Genomic DNA, 17,460 nt, shown 5'->3' with positions numbered 1-17,460 from the left:
TCCAGTAATGTAAAGAAATAAAATACTTTTTATAGTACTATTTATTTACTTCATATAATAATATTACATCAATACAATAGTAATAACAGAGCTAATATAGATATACACATGATATAATCAGGTAACTATAACCCGACAAAATAAAGACGCCAATTTAATATTTGTAAATTATGGAACAACTGACAACATCTAAGTGTTTATTTTACAATAATTTTATCAATACTTCCCATCCTTGTCCTTTAAAGCAGATAAGATAAATTTTGCCTACATTCTAATTCCTAAGATATATTTAATAGGTGGAACATTAAATATATGAAATACGGAATTTGAACAGTAATATAATGAATAAATAATCCTATGTACATTTAAAACATAATACTGTTACTCTAATGCGTTATTTATATTGGAAAATAAAAGAACAATGTTTAAGTTTTAAAATTATCAGTAATAGACTTCTTATTTGTGCTTGTTATACACATATGTGTTTATGTTATAGTCAAAGGTCAATATGGAGCTTTCTCATTGAACTGTATTTCTGTCATCTATATTACTTTTCGTATTGAAAGCAAAATAAGCTGTCCATATAATAGACAAAGCCCGAATTTTGTTGCAATCCAAAATGCGTTTCAGAAATATTTAAATAGAAAGGTAAAACATTTGCAACTAACTTTCCACTTGTCAATTAAAGTCATTAAATTAAAAATAAATATTCTGTATAATTATTCATTTATATTGTAACAATAAACTATAACATTCTGATAAGTGTTGTTTATATCTAACACCAACAAATTAACACATTCTTGTTTAACTCCTAACTTAGGTTTTATTAGTCAAACCCCAATTTGATCATATTGTTATACACATTTTACTGTATGCTGATCTCTCCTAGGATTAAACACAAATTCTACAGTCAAAGGCTATATATACTATTTTATATATATACTATTATATTGATCTTTGACTGTTACTTGTAGGAGAATGGATGTGCCGATATTTGACTATATCATATATACAAAGAAAAGTGAATTAATATTCAACTATGAAAGCAAATTAGAATATAGGAATGTAATTGTCAATCTTAGTGCGGTGTTTCTGGGCAACACACTCACTTATCCATACAATGTTACGGCATTCCTGTTCTTTCAACTTCAAGTATGAATAAAATACTCCAAAGTGGAATTGTTGTAGAAAGGCATGAACGTTAAGGCTTACCTGAAAATAGAAATAATTACGTTATAAGGTATGCATTATATTTTATTCTATAGTAGATTTGATTTTTTTAAGCCTCATAATCTCACCTCATGTTCGAAGAACTTGTCTTCCAATGTCTTGTCACCAACATTATTTCCTGCACCTTCAAATAAAGCAGAGTACTCAGCATAATACTCTGCCACTGCCTTAACCTGTTCATAGTCATCAGCACGTGCCAGGGCAGCCAGTCCATCAGGATTCAGCTTTCCACAGCGAGGGTAAAGCTTAGCACGATCGTCTTTAGACAACTCAGTTCCAAAGGAGTTAATAGTGATAATAATGGCACGGCGATCTGCTTCAAACTAAAACAGAAGAATATTATTTTATACTAAACATAAAAACTTTATGTCCTTGTAGTTATGATAATGCAGAATTACTGTGATAAAATCATTGTAAGCATGCAATAATATTAAGTACAATACATACAGCCAAAATTTCACACATGACATCAGCTGTAGTTCCTCCAATCTGTTTGCAAAAATCATAGAAAGCTTCCAAATAAGCCTTGTACAAAGTGTTACGAATGATCTCAATATTCATCTCATCTAAGTCTTGTTCACTAATGCAGTCCACAAAGAATGGAGCCAATGGTGTGTCAACGAGCACTGCATTGTACAACTCAGCTGGGGTAGCAGCAACATGAATGGCTTCCATTTGCTCAAATGAACCCAATGGATGACATTTAGGGATCAATTCTGAAATTGGTCTCTGGTGCAAAGTGCCCGTAATGAGCAGGATGATGTTATCAATCATATAACTGTAAGTAATGAAATCCAGGAATGTAGACAGTGGCTCAACAGAATGATTTCTGAGATGCTGGAATTCAATAACAAGTTTCTCGCGAAGCTTATCATCGATAGTCGACACAGAGAGAGGGCTGGGCTCATTGGCGAGGAAGGTCCCGTAATCAGTGCCTTGCAAGTGAAGTTTCAAGTCTGCAAAATGCAAATTTGGTAAATAAGTGCACATAAGCAATTGTATCACATAGTTATCAGACGGTTAAGAGAATAAATATATCTGTAGTCTAAAAGAATAAGCAAAATTCTAATTAAACAAGACCTACCTTCTAGTGTTTCACACTGCACCAAGTTCAAATAATCAGATTGTTTGAGAATGCCACATTTGAATCCGCGGCACAACCCTTCCAAATATCCAGCATCAATATTAAAAATACACCCCTTCATGTTGATTCTTCGTTTTGTTTTAAGAAAAACTGGATAGCTAATAAGAAAGATACAATGGAAGGAAAATTAAATTGATCATATGATCAGTCCAACCATAGACAGACGCAACGAATGTTGCCAGACTTAAGTAAGCAATTTATCTGGGTTACTAATAATGCTAAAATATATGTTCTAAAGCTAAAATCTATGAAACTTTTTTTTAATCACATATCCTGTACCCGACTGTATGTCCGTCTGTTACCTATTTGCACCTTTTTTTTACCGAGGAGAAAATACCTCATGTGGACTTGAGTCCCTAACAACAGGTTCACGGCAGGTGCGGGTTACCAATGCTACGCATGGATAGGAAGGGTCCAAGTGGGAACTAACACGGCGATGAGGGACCTAACAATGCTGTAACATACTAGGAGGTTGTCCAACCGGCACACAAGCCTATTCTTACCTAAACAACTCAATCAACTTTGATTTATTTTCGTATAGAGACAGATAGGAGTTTTGTCTCGAAGATAAAACAAAGGGGTGTATTATGAAATTTGTTTAAGAATCGTCAATTTTTTAAGTAACGGATTTATAGTCCATGCAAAAGACATTTTATAAGTAGTAATAAATGATAATTAGGCAGGTAAGGTAGGAATGTATGCACGTGCAGTATTAGGATATTACGCCGATTTAAGCTATCAGCCGTCTGTTAATTACATGTATTTTTTTATGGATTATGATGAAACGGTGTACCCAACTGCGCTAACAGTATAAGCTGACTACGTTACCAGTGTATAATGATTAGTATGGAGATAAAATTAGGTCAGTTATGAATCAGGAGTGAACGACCATGGATACGTCGTGTGAGTAATAGGTCACTAGTCCCCAATACTAACAATACTCTCAGTGGGGAGTAACCTGCTCTAATTATATTTGTATCTATCAATTGAGCTTTGCACATGTAATTCTTTTCATTTATTTCAGAAAAACAAAATGCTAGATTACCCTTTTTACAGAACAGACAATAGATTGTATGTAGTTATATAATTTCGAACATAAAAATAGAAAGTATAAAAAAAAACACCTAATATAAGTATATAAGTCTATATATTAATTAATATTTTATACAATATAATTGAAAACCAATTTTTATAACCAGAAATGTTTTCAAGTATTACGCATACTGGATAGATTATAATTACTTGCAGCCTGAGCAAGATTACACTGTGTTTATTTGAGTCACTCAAATTTTATTTAAGTAAATTATTAACCTCATCTGGTGTTCTACGGACTATCATTTGGGGTTCTGCATAACCATTATTAGGATCCTGTACAGCTTGATATAGTTGAGTATATATAGCTAATATAACTTCAAAAGCTCGTTTCTTGACATAAGATTTATGAGAGTGACTGAGAAGTAAGTTTAACTGAGGTAATATGTAGATATCTGGAGTCACCAGGAACATATCAAACTTGTTAAGAAATGTTTTTAATGTTGCTGTATCCATGCCAGGTATGGTTGAGAGAGGTCCACTAGTTCTTTCTTGTAGAATAGTATAAATTGGTCCTAAATTCAAGTTAGCAACTAAATAACTAGCTTGTTCAGATGTTAATGTGTCAACTTGGGCTTCCGATTGTGCTTGCAGCCTTTCATTGTAATCATCCATGACAGTATACAATGATAAAGTACATTGAATATGATAAATGCAATTCAGCATATAAACAGACATATCAGTGGAACTTAAATGGCATGCTGTCTCATTCACAGCTTGTAATAAAGGATCCAGAATATGTGTTATTATAATTTTTCTGTTATCATTATTTATACTGTTAGAAATATTCATTATTCCTAATAAATCTCGCAGGAAGCTAACCAAATCTGTTACAACTACTGATGGATTTAAGTCCATAGAAGGTGCCTTAACACCGTGACTCAATTCTTTTTGAATTTTCCTATCAAGTGTTACTGAAAATACTTCTTCACTTTTTCTCAGCAATTCTTCAAATGTGTCTATTAAATGACCTTTAGGTATTACAGACTGTATGACATCCTTATAATAGACTAATAAATTATTGATAGAGAACAATACTAACGGATCTTTGTCTGGTTTAAGAATGAGTTCAGCTCTAACTTTGAGTAATGGACAAATAGCCTCCATTATGCAAGTCAAAGCATCTGTTACTTGTTGGACTTTATCCTGCATATTACAATGTTTGAAAAGTGTGTTGAGATTTTCTTTTTCAATAGGTATTATCTGGTAAACCCAAGTCAATATATCTTCCATATAACGTTTAGCATCATTAGCATAGAATTCTATTGGTTTTGATGTAATTGTGCCTTTAGTTAGTGCATCAATGAATGACTGAACAGTAATCGCTTTACGAGCAGAACAATATTCATCAATAATATTTGAAAACAAAACTTGTCTATTCTGAAATTTTGATAAAGCTTTAGACACCAATGCATTATTTGGAGAATCAATACTGACACAAGCCCCAATCGTCCAATGGTATAACTTTTCTATGGCCATCTCCTGCTGAAGTCCAATCATTTCCATTATATCAAAAGCAGAAGTCTGATACCAACATTTCACAAGAGTTTTACAGTTGTTGTGTTGTTTCTCTATTTGGGATAAAGTACTGAAGAACTCTATAGTTAATGGCATTTTTATGGATACGTTATACAAATACTCATTCTGTTCTTGTGAAATTTGAAATGTTTTAAGGAATGTATCCACCCATGTAAGTTTCTTTTCAGTTTTCTTCCTTTCATCTCTTAACTTGGTAGTTTGTGTTATCAAATGATGAGTTTTAGTTTTACTTTCCACTAATCTCGTTGACATATCCTTAACTGCAACGTTAAGTGCCGATATAGAATTCAATAAGAAATTTAAACTTTCATTGACCTTATTGTATTCAGCTAAGACTGCCTTGTTTAAAAGTACGTCTTTTTTTTCGATCTCATTCAAAAGACCTCTTCTTGTAAAAGACGAATTTGAAGAGCATAGTCCAGAAATGTTTTTAAGAGCTTCACTGTTATCAGTTAATAAATGGGTATCAAAAATCTTATTCATTTTTTGTCTCAGAGAATTACCATACATAGAATCCATGTTTAGATAAGTTGATAATTATAAGAAAACCTTTAATTATCCACTGATATGTGACTTTTTAAAAATAAATAATTTAATTTATTATTATTACTGCATTATGTACTACTTCACTCATTAAATCTGTATTTATATCTGACAATCTGACAGATCTGACAGTTCTGACACTGTGTGACATGTACTGACATTAAAATTTTTCAAATATATACAGCTTGTAAAAGCTTTCCCAAAGACTAGAAAATGGCTAATGGCAACACAACACAAGTGAAAAAAAAAGAATTAAATTCATTATAAAAATGTGTTCGACTGAAGGACTTGTATCCATGGTCATGAATAAAGCATTATTAAAAAAAAAAAGAAAAAAGAAAAAAAAGACTGTACTAGCTCCCGCTCTTTCATCAATCGCACTATGAATTAAAGCGCGATAGATATAGGAACTAGTTCCAATAGTTTGTTTTTGGGAGTGCTCTTCTGAACTAGTTCGTTCGTGAACTACACAAGTCTGTAATTGATTGTTTATTTAATGTAGTATTGGATTGCAAGTATATTCTTTGCTTTCATTTACTTTTCAGTAGGTCATAGCACAGTTAATACGAGATCCACTGCATGTGGCATGTGGTAGTAAATAATAAGATATAAATATAATCTCATATAACAAGAAATATACTTTTATAGAATTGTTTGGTATCATCTTTTAAACCTATATAACCACAATGAAGCCGCCTTATAAGATAGGTAATTTATTTTACTAATTAATTATTTGAATGTAATTTATGTCAATTATCATTCCGTTTTACATTAAATATTATTCTATTAATTAAAACGTTTAGTACTATTTCAGCTTTAAAGTTAAAATATTGTAGGTTATGCTCATCATGGCATACCACGCTATTTATGTCTTATATAAATTCGGTTAATCTCATCAAATTTTTAAATAAACATGTAACAGATACTGTAAAATATAGTTAATACTGCACTATACTAGTTGACTGCATCTATTTTACCCTTATTACCTGTATAATCAACTATTATGAATCGACAATTTTAAATAGTAATTCAGCATGCTGGTGTATAATATAAAAAAAAACAATTAATGTGATCAATGTAAGTGAAATCGATAAAGTGCTAAATTTCAAGCTAATGTAAAATTCTGTTTCCATGATTGTAGCTGATGAGAAGTTAGCTGAACTAGGCAGAAAAGAAATTATGTTGGCAGAAAAGGAAATGCCAGGATTAATGGCATGCCGTCGCAAATATGCTCCAAGTAAAATCTTGAAAGGGGCAAGAATAGCTGGCAGTCTGCATATGACTGTGCAAACTGCTGTTCTTATTGAAACTCTAATAGAACTTGGAGCAGAAGTAAGTATAAAGATTCTTTAATAAAATAAGTTTAATATATTAAGGATACATATGTTTCTAGTGAGCAAAAATGTTGTTTTAGGGCCAGATCATTTGTTTATTAGTAGTTAGTTTTAATACAATTTGTTACATATAGTATAGGCAGGTAGATGTATGATAGTTTGCAATCTAATAACTTATCCATGCAACAATCTTTTCATATACACATCATAATCACAAATTCAATTCTTACATCCTTGTATCCTTTATATGAATTAAAATATTCAACAATTGTATATAACAAAAACACAATGGAAATCGAAAGTGTAACTGGGACTGTTAAATGATAATCTTTCCTCAACTTCAGCATGTCATATTTAATGGGGGCTTTTAATACCATAGTAGAATTGTTATGTAGATACCTAATTGAAGTTTAAGTACTTCCCTACCTATGTATATGAACTATTCTAATGCATACTGTATCATATAAGCAGTTTCGATATGACGGCATGTTCGTTATGGTACATTTTTAAATATACACATAGGAAACATGCGTGAATATATCATGACTACCATGAGAAATATTAAAATGAAACAAATTGATGTGTATATAACAATCATAAAAATAGCATACATTCAGCCATATTTTTTTATACATAAAACTTTGTGGGTCTTTTGATATATCTAACTGATTCTCCAGTGAAGGAAACACCGATATAAAAAATGAATCCGAGAGACAACACACCAGTGGTAAAATGGCCCACTGTCACCATCTACCTTGTGATGTGAGAAAAATTTACTGTTTAGTTCCTTTCAGTGCAACAGACAGCCAACTCTAAATATGCATGTATTATATATACATACATATATTTTTCATAAGAAATTCATCGATATGATAGTGAAAACCGTATTAAAATTTGTTGCATGGTTTACAAGAAGTAAGGGCAGAATCAGACAAATGGAGACAGCTTTGTCAAATCTCTAGTATGTATCTGTAGTGCTAAACTATGTTGATTCTTTTATGGCGCTTGTAGGAATATACAGATTGCTGGAAATACCCAGGGACTATTAGTGTAGATGTTTTTAAAAAATACTTTTTCTCATTTATTGATAAGTTTTGAAGCAATTTTAAGTAGGTATGCTTATAGTAGTACATCCATATAAAAATACGGTAGCGTGTTCGTCTTTTTCTGTTGTAACTTTTCACACCCAAATGCCTGAACAGACATTAATAAAATTTAACGTGAAAATAGATTATTATGCACGAGAAACGTACACTAGACAGTTTTCTATATTTATCCTCTAAAATGACATTAACAGCGTGTGACATCATTTCTAGTGTTATATTTCTAATCGGCTACACAGTGTTGTACAACCAGAATATTCTGATCCGTATCAGTATATTATTATGTGTATAATGTAGACTAGCTGTGCCCGCGACTTCGTCCGCGTGGAATAGTAACCTTAATCAAATCTAGAAAAATATTTAATAATGTAACCCAATAAAGGCAAAGAAAAAAGATTCCTCGTTATATCTTCAAAAATGACAAAATTTTCATCCCTATTTTTTACCCCCTTAAGGATAATAATTTTACAAACTTAGTCTTATTTATTTATATTCAATGAACAGTTTAAAAGTTCAAGATTCTGGTTTTAAAAACGACGATATTTCCATAGAACCCTTCATCCCCTAAACTATCCTTTCAACCCCTAACAACCCTTAATTCGCATTAAAAAGTAGCCTATGTCCTTTCTCAGGGTCTAGACTATCTGTGTACCAAATTTCATTTAAATCAGTTCAGTAGTTTTCGCGTGAAAGTGAGACAGACAGAAAGACAGACAGAGTTACTTTCGCATTTATAATATTAAGTAAGAATAATGATATATGCAATAATGAACATCGCCATAAATATGTACCTATATATGTATACAGGTTTCGATGAATTCTCGATAACTCTACTGGAAAGATATACTTTATTTCCTCTTAAATTAACATAATGTTATGTTTTTATATTCTGCATCACATTTCCAAATCATGACAAATTAAAAAAAAACATGTATGTTAATATAACAGGAAAAATTGAAACGTGTATAGAGATTTTATGTCTCTATAACATAAATTCTCGAAAACTGTTTCTATTTTTTCTGTTAACTTTACATAGTATAAAATGAAGTCGGGTCCGCTGTCTGTTCGCTTAGATCTTTTAAACTACGCAACTACGATCTGCAGTTGCGTAAATATGCTGCATAAAAATGCAGTTTTTAGTTATAGATGGAGTAATTGAAGAGGAAGATTTATATGTATAATACATGTACACCCGTGCGAAGCCGGGGCGGATAGTTAGTATTAACATATGATGTTTTTATAGAGTCCATTATAATTTGAGAACTTGGCAGCTTAAAACAATTTTACCGCTGTTGTTATGTAGAAGTGTACCTCTTATATGCGATACGGTATGATAACTGTTTTGTAATTCCGCGCCCTCATTTCGAATCCTCTTGCATATGAATACGAATAATGAATAAATATTATCAATTTTAAACGTGTAGGTCCCCGTACAAAAAGTGCCTCTATGATATTTTTCTACAATAACTAATTAAACTGATGAAGATTTGTCCATACGATAAGGCAACTAATATCAACGTTTCACACTAATGACTTTGTTTTAGAATTACTTCATAAAAAGAAACTTTAGCTTTAGCTTATTCGTATAAAGAAACAGAATAACGACAAAAATAGTGTTATATTTAGTGTAATAATGAATAACCTGAGTAGACCTAATAGTAAATACACTTTTCGAGTGAAAGAATTGCTATCGTGCTTTGATGACGCTATAGAGAACAATTAATACTGAAGGTTACCTACATCGTAATTCTATGGCGTAGAGACAATTCGACTGATTGATTTTGATTCAATTGTATCGAAATTATAATTGTAACCCATTACATTTACAACTGACAGAATAGAAAATGTGGCTATATTTTTCGGGAATAGAATCCGCGACCTTTGGAGATAAATCCAGTGTGTAAAACCAGTATTATATAAGTATTAACTTTATCATTATGACTACTGTAGGTATTGTTTTGCTATATCTCTAACAGATTGAAGTCGATATGAAGTCACAGAACAGTCCTAAACAATGCTCTCTTAAGTTTTATTCTTATACGTGACGTTTAACTATCGTCTCCTCACCCCGTGATCTATAGGTTATCAGTATAACTATGTGATGTAATCTGTTTTTTGTATTAAAAATAAAGTTATGTTTATGCATTTATTATTACCTTGTAGAACATTTTTATGTTGTTATTCCTTGACATTCATACTTACTTTAAGTACCTATATTGGGGAACTGAATCTGTTTGTTACCTTCATCACGAAAAACGGCTGAAGGAATTTTAATGAAATTTTACGCGAAAATTGATTGTATGAATGAAAACAGATATCAGCATATATTTTCTGAGAAAAACATTGTACTACCAATCAGGTCATTATCGTCGTGTGACCGGTGTTGTCTAATCTATTGTTCCTACCAATTCCTGAGTCAGTCTTCATAGCGAGATTGTATCTTTTCTATTATTACAGGTGCAATGGTCTAGTAGTAATATTTATAGCACTCAAGATGAAGCTGCTGCAGCACTCGTAGCAGCAGGGATACCCATATATGCATGGAAGGGAGAGACTGAAGAGGAATATGTATGGTGCATTGAACAAACTCTTATTTTCTCTGATGGAAAGGTAATACAATACATAAGTAAATTGATTAAAATTCAAATAATTGTTTGTGGCCTAAGCAGATATATTTTAAACCAAACTTATATTAAAAAATAATATATAAGGATGTGAAAAACAATGCAACTAGTGCAATATAAATTATTATCGGATCTTTGACATAATTGTTATTTATTTCAGCCCCTGAATATGATTTTGGATGATGGAGGAGACTTAACTAACCTAGTGCACACAAAATATCCACAGCTTCTGGAGGGTGTCAAGGGTCTTTCAGAAGAAACTACAACTGGAGTACATAATTTGTATAAAATGTATAAAGAAGGCTCGCTGAAAGTCCCAGCTATAAATGTTAATGATTCAGTCACTAAAAGCAAATTTGATAATTTGTATGGATGCAGAGAATCATTGCTTGATGGTATTAAAAGAGCTACAGATATAATGATTGCAGGAAAAGTATGTGTAGTTGCAGGTTATGGGGATGTAGGTAAAGGTTGCGCGCAAGCTTTTAAAGGATTCGGTGGACGTGTAATTGTGACTGAGATAGATCCTATAAATGCTCTTCAAGCTGCAATGGAAGGCTTCCAGGTTACCACCATGGATGAAGCTGCTGAGTTAGGTCAAATCTTTGTAACAACAACTGGTAATATAGACATAATATATAAGGACCATTTCCTAAAAATGAAAGATGATGCAATTGTGTGCAACATTGGTCACTTTGACTGTGAAGTTGATGTAGCGTGGCTTGAGAAAAACGCGAAGAAACTTAATATTAAACCTCAAGTTGACCGCTATGAACTAGAAAATGGGAACCATATAATAGTACTTGCAGCAGGAAGGCTGGTCAATCTTGGATGTGCCACAGGACATTCGTCTTTTGTTATGTCCAACTCCTTTACTAATCAAGTATTGGCTCAAATTGAGTTATGGACTAAGCATAATATATATCCTATTGGTGTTCACACTCTTCCAAAGAAATTAGATGAGGAAGTTGCTTCTCTTCATTTGGAACACCTTGGTGTAAAGCTTACTAAGCTCACTCCTAAACAAGCTAAATATATAGGTGTGTCAGTGGAAGGACCATACAAGCCAGATCACTACAGATATTAAATATTTTTAAATTGAGTTGAGATATTAACAAGATCTTTCTCGTGTCATGAAAAACTCAGCAACGACAAAAAAGCCTTATATCCGTGAATTACATTACAATGTTTACAGTACATAACAAATTATAAATGTGTAACAATAACTGTTACATGCTATTTCCGTGGCCCATACTCACCTTTAAGAATAAGCATCTTTACATAATGGATAGTTAATCCCATTGTTGTTTTATACTGATTAATTGTCTAATAAAGATTAAATAATAATAAACAGACATCGAGCCAATTTATTAAGAATATTATTGTAAAAACATTGCACAAAGAGTTGAATGTTTTAAAAACTTGCTTCTCAGTACAGATCTGCATAAAAAATACGGATGATGTGCAGTTAGAGCATTGTAACTACCCCAATGAATGTGATGAACCCTAATGAATAAATGAAAAATCTTGCCCACCCTGCACATTATCCGTATTAGTACTATTTGAAATAAATAAGATGAATTTACTCAAAAGATGTATCTTCAAGTTAATGATTAAATTCCTGCTTTGTTTAATTATTGCTTATAATAAAAAAGGGAATTAATAGTTTTATAGTAATGCCAATGAAAACATAAACGTTCAAAAAATGCAAAGTGAAAAACAATTTGCAAATAACCAAGGTAATTCTACTTGTACTTAAAATATGATATATTTATGCAAAGTTATGATGCCAGTTCTAATTATATATATATTATGTATGTTATATATATAATCTCTGAATTTAAAGCCAAACTTTAACATTAAAAACCAACAACAATAACTAACAGTAATAATGTACAATCCACATTGATTAAACATTAACTGATGAATATTCAATTTTTTTTATTATAATCCTAAATACTTTTATATTGTGATTAGGCACCAGACATTTTAAAATCATAATTCAAATTATCACAGTACAGTATTAAACTGATTCCACTAACAAGCCATACTGCATTTTTTTTACTTCAATCCAGATTTTTAGCAACTGATTTAGGTTACCCACATTCACCTTTGGAGTTCCTTCAATTTAGCACACCGCTTTATTTGATGGTTGCGGGTTTGATTCGATTAATCCGGGTGTTTTGAACTATGTATGTGTATGTATTTACATTTATAAAAAAAATAATCGTAATTATTTATTGATGTAGTTGTCTAGTACCCACAATGAAAAAAATGGCTGGCTCACACGTTATACTCGTAAACAGGTGCTACCTGATAACTATGACCCGTTTGTTACTCAAGTAACTATTTATTACTTACGTTAAGTTTACTATTTAACAGGTTGCATTCACACAAATAAAAAAAAAATTAATTCTAAACATTTAAAAAAGTAATACCTTAATACCCAAGTTTCTTACTCATTCTTGAAAGTCTACGTTCCAATGAGTGGTAGAATAAAAAAATATGTTTAAAAGTTTAATATTTATTCAGCTCACCAACTGTAATCTTAGGTGCGTGGTACAAAAAACATATGCTAATAAATTTCAGACATTGGAACCACCATCAGCTCTTCTCACATTTTATATATCCCGCGCCTTGAACGTGTGACATAATTTATAGATATACAACTACTCGCCCCGGCTTCGCAAGGGTGTACCTACATGTGTTATATATATATAAACATTCCTCTAGAATCACTATCTATAAAAAAAGTTTCAAAATCCGTTGCGTAGTTTTAATGATTTATGATAATGATGGATGGACTATATATACTCTGTGCGCTGTAGCATGGTGCGGGTGACAATTACTAATATTACATTTAACAATTATTACATTTAAGTTAATACAGTTATTAGTGATTTAATATATTGGTGGTACAGCTGAAATACTAAGTAACTTTGTAAATTACTGCAACTTTTAAGAGTAAAACGAAACGCTAATAAAACACCCGCACCATGCTAAAGCGCACATGGTATAGTGACTTAATTTTTTTTATTTCTTATTTTAATGTTTATTCTATTCTATTAGTATTTACAGAACTTGTTAAGGAGTACACATTTTTTAAATATAATAAAAGAATCGAACAGAACCTGTGCTAGGAACACCTGTGTCACAGTATTTCGCACCCCTTCTAGGCACATTTATAATAATAATCTACAATATCAGTTCGACCCCTAGCTATCGTGGTTCATCACAAAAGCGTTATGAAGCGGAGGTCAATCTGATAATCATCATCATATCCTATCTAAAAAAAACCTAAGCGGAAAGCCCTGAAGGGGTTTCAATAGAACTAACGTGTGACTCGAAATAATCCGTAGATAGGCTAAACGAATGTGTAAATTTCGTGACTTGTACGATTAAACGCTTTAAAAAGGCATTCAAGGGGAAACCGAGGATTACCGATTCCCGGACCTTTTATCATTGTGGGTGGTATAATATTAGTCTTTATCATTATGATTGGCATATTAAGCACATATGAAAGATATGTTTTATGTCTGTTGTTTGGGGAGTAACATGTCTAAGATGGTCCTATTTATCACTATCTCCAAGGATTGGAGTGAAATAAAAAAATTGTCATATGTAATTATATGGATTGAACTGACTTATATGCCACGCAGTGTTATGTAGATTAGTTTTGTTAGATATCGGATCTTCTGCCCGGTTCTTTATTTTGGTTTAGGTTAGTTTTTGATACATATTTGAATAATACATAATGAGACAATTAGAATGCATCTATATTGATATAACTAAGTATATTTTTAATAAACTATATTACACATATTGTTGTTTTTATGATGCATAAAATCTTAATAAATCTTCATCTTTTAATTTAAGAATACATTCATCCTTCAAATTAATAACCCATCCTGGTTCTAAACCATGAAAGATTTGTCTTGGATCTTTCCTCTCACAGAGCATGTTATAATCTGGGTCAGATTCTAAGTTTAATAATTGATATCCATATTTCTGAGCTAATTTTAACCTTTCATTTGATATTTCTTCAGGGTCCGCTAAATATCCTCTATTTTCTGCTTTAGTGTAGTATTCAATTACATCTGGAGGTGGGATCATTCTTCTAGGGATAGCTTGACCTGATTCAAAAAATTTTTTTGGATTCTTGAGTAAAAACAGGCTATGTGGATCATAATATGCTGTAGTAATGGTACCACCATTTCGTTCTATAGCAGCAATCACTTGTTCACTTGCCCACTGGACTTCAATATTCAATTTTGCAGCAAATATGTCAGCTCCTTCATCCGTTAATTGTACACCAAAATGTTTTTGATCAGGGTAAATTTTGTAGAGACCTGATTTTATAATGCTTGCAATATCAATTGGTTTTGTAATATCCAATCTATCTCTGTCAACCATTGTCTGGAGAGCTTGTAATGACAATGGAGGGTATTGCCTTCTGTGACTGTAATCAATACCAATTAAACAGGATTTAAATTATGTTTCCAAATTTACAAACGTAATAACTACATTATTTAATTATTGATTAAAATAAACATATTGCAAATTATTAGTATTCAAAAAGGGAAAAATAAATTACGGGCTCTGTGGTCTAGAGGTGATCTACACTGCAACTGTAATTTGCCAATTACAATGTCTCTACCAACATTGTAATTTGACTACTTGCCAATGTGACTTGTTTGTTGCAGTTCTTGACACCATGTGTATATACAGAGGGAAAGGGCAAGGGAGGCGAAGGTATCTGCAGCATTATATTATAATATATATTTACTTTTTTGTTTACATGTCTATTTTTTTATATTCTTACATATAATATAATTTATTACTTACTGGTGCCCCCTATAATAATGTTCTTGAGGAAAACGCTTATAAAATGGGTTATTTCCTGTTTCATAACCCAGCCTCATATAATTTTGTCTCTGACCTGAACCTTTATTGCCTGCTCCATGTTTATCACCCCCATGTTGTCCTCGGCCACGTTTTGGCTGAAATATTTTTTTTCTTATAAGTAAATAAAATAGTTGGTAGAAAGTCCATTATTGAATGACAGTGTGGTTCCTACATGGAATTAAAGTAAGTTTACTCCTTTCAGTGTCTGAAGCCAATAAATGAAATTTTTGAAGATCATTTTTGGATTCTACAAAACTATACCCGCTTACCTTGACATTTATATTCTTAAACATGATTGTTTGTATTATCAAATTAACAAGTATTTAGTTACCTATAACACTAGCTCTGCTCAGCTTGGGACTAGATTCATTGTAACTAGTCCTGGGTTATTATTATTACTTCATCTTAGGCCAATGATGCCAAAATCAGACTATGGTTCTTGTTATAAATTTTAACTGTTAGTTACATTAAATTTTAAGCAAAAACCAATGCAATTGTAAGTTGATGTATATCATAAAAATAGTAAAGGCTAAAATTACCTGTACTTTTAGTTATCATTCTTAAATTTAAAAAACATGTATTTAACAATGTTATATGAGATTGTGCATATATAATATTATTAAATATATCTTTTAATAATGTCTACTACAATTTCTGAATGAAAAAGTATATTACTATATGAATAGTATTAATGTAGATAGGTACTAGGTAATGTACCTATATATACTTAAAGTATTAAGTGTGCATAGGTTAATTATCGACAGTATACACTTAACAGATGCAAATATGCAGTTACATTAAACATCTTCCATAAATTGTCAAAACACTTAATTATAATTATATGAACAATTTAAACATTACATCCTACTAACATTTTTTTTTGATCCTGGATTATCACGTATATTGGACAATGATATTCTTGGTAATGATCTCAGCATTGACAAAGATTTTTCGATTATTTGACGGGACCCCATATTTAAATATTTAACCAAAAATAATTAATAAATATTAAAAATAATTTGAGGTTAGTTCCATAATCCACAGATTCAGATCTGTGTCACAGTCCTTACAAATAAGACAAGTCTTCATGAACTTATGAAAGTAACAGTCATGAGTCAGCCAGTCGAGTTCCCCACTTTTAAAAAAATAATAAAAAGTAGAAAATGGCTAATGGCAACACTAACCGCCGGAGCCAAAAGAGAAAAAAAAACAGCCAAATGTCAGTAGATATATACCTACTAGGTGGTTGGACATTTCAAAGCATAGATAAATTGAGTTGTAATAACTGAGCAAATAACCACTACGTTATTGTAATTACAGATAATAAATTATCTTTTCAGTCTATATTGTGACGTTCTTCTTTATTAGGTTTAGCATACCGCTCTGATTGCGATGATTTCGAGCGGGTTCTATTTCTCGGACTATACAAACATTTGTATTCATGAATATGATTGTATCAGTGTGGATATTTCCTATGTATATATTTACAAAAAAAAATGTATTTACATCAGTTGTCCAGTACCTATAACACAAGCTCCTGCTTAGCTTGGAACTAAATTAGCTGTGTCTTGTCCTGAAATATCATTATTACTGTTAGGCCTAATTTGCTACACATTACTACACATCGCAGTATTTGACACCATAGGTGTCAGTTATCATAAGAAAAAGCCAATTTGATTCTGTAAAGGGATTACACGCTTAAAGATGTGAAAGGAATTTGTAAAATAAAATATGTACCAATTATTACTACTTTTATTATTTAAAAAAACTTTTAACAAGTAACAAAAGAATTACTTGCTGTTTATGTGAAAAATATTTTTTAATGAACAATTAAAAAAACAAGTACCTATTCTTATAATAATAATCTTCATTTCTTTGTGAGATAAATCAACAAATTTTAATAATAACTTGTAATCATAAAAGTAACCGTTCAGCGTCAGGCCTTA

The 17,460-nt window shown here is 31.5% G+C and overlaps 4 protein-coding genes across 4 annotated transcripts; 1 reads left to right on the top strand and 3 right to left on the bottom strand.

Moving 5' to 3' along the window:
• Positions 1-75: 75 nt before the first annotated feature.
• LOC131853681 (V-type proton ATPase subunit d) lies at positions 76-2,546 on the bottom strand. The gene is made up of 4 exons (XM_059204681.1): positions 2,315-2,546; positions 1,678-2,186; positions 1,299-1,553; positions 76-1,212 (listed from the first exon to the last, which is right to left on the bottom strand). The coding sequence occupies exons 1-4, from the start codon at positions 2,433-2,435 to the stop codon at positions 1,051-1,053; spliced, it is 1,047 nt and encodes a 348-aa protein (XP_059060664.1). The 5' UTR covers positions 2,436-2,546; the 3' UTR covers positions 76-1,050.
• Positions 2,547-3,515: 969 nt separating this feature from the next.
• On the bottom strand, positions 3,516-5,649 carry LOC131853603 (conserved oligomeric Golgi complex subunit 6). The gene has a single exon (XM_059204551.1). It carries the CDS (start codon positions 5,522-5,524, stop codon positions 3,665-3,667), a length of 1,860 nt encoding a protein of 619 aa, XP_059060534.1. The 5' UTR covers positions 5,525-5,649; the 3' UTR covers positions 3,516-3,664.
• A 262-nt stretch (positions 5,650-5,911) lies between these two features.
• On the top strand, positions 5,912-12,499 carry LOC131853524 (adenosylhomocysteinase). The gene is made up of 4 exons (XM_059204438.1): positions 5,912-6,256; positions 6,690-6,880; positions 10,443-10,595; positions 10,770-12,499. The coding sequence occupies exons 1-4, from the start codon at positions 6,235-6,237 to the stop codon at positions 11,694-11,696; spliced, it is 1,293 nt and encodes a 430-aa protein (XP_059060421.1). The 5' UTR covers positions 5,912-6,234; the 3' UTR covers positions 11,697-12,499.
• Positions 12,500-14,373: 1,874 nt separating this feature from the next.
• Positions 14,374-16,625, bottom strand: LOC131853525 (large ribosomal subunit protein uL15m). The gene is made up of 3 exons (XM_059204439.1): positions 16,387-16,625; positions 15,455-15,609; positions 14,374-15,068 (listed from the first exon to the last, which is right to left on the bottom strand). The coding sequence occupies exons 1-3, from the start codon at positions 16,486-16,488 to the stop codon at positions 14,441-14,443; spliced, it is 885 nt and encodes a 294-aa protein (XP_059060422.1). The 5' UTR covers positions 16,489-16,625; the 3' UTR covers positions 14,374-14,440.
• Between the last annotated feature and the right edge of the window lie 835 nt (positions 16,626-17,460).

The sequence above is a fragment of the Achroia grisella genome, unplaced genomic scaffold (genome assembly GCF_030625045.1).
Source record: "Achroia grisella isolate CSIRO2021 unplaced genomic scaffold, CSIRO_AGI_Agris_v1 utg903, whole genome shotgun sequence".
NCBI classification, from domain to species: Eukaryota; Metazoa; Arthropoda; class Insecta; order Lepidoptera; family Pyralidae; genus Achroia; species Achroia grisella.
Note: the sequence above shows the minus strand (reverse complement) of the source record. Positions and strands in the feature narration are given on the sequence as shown.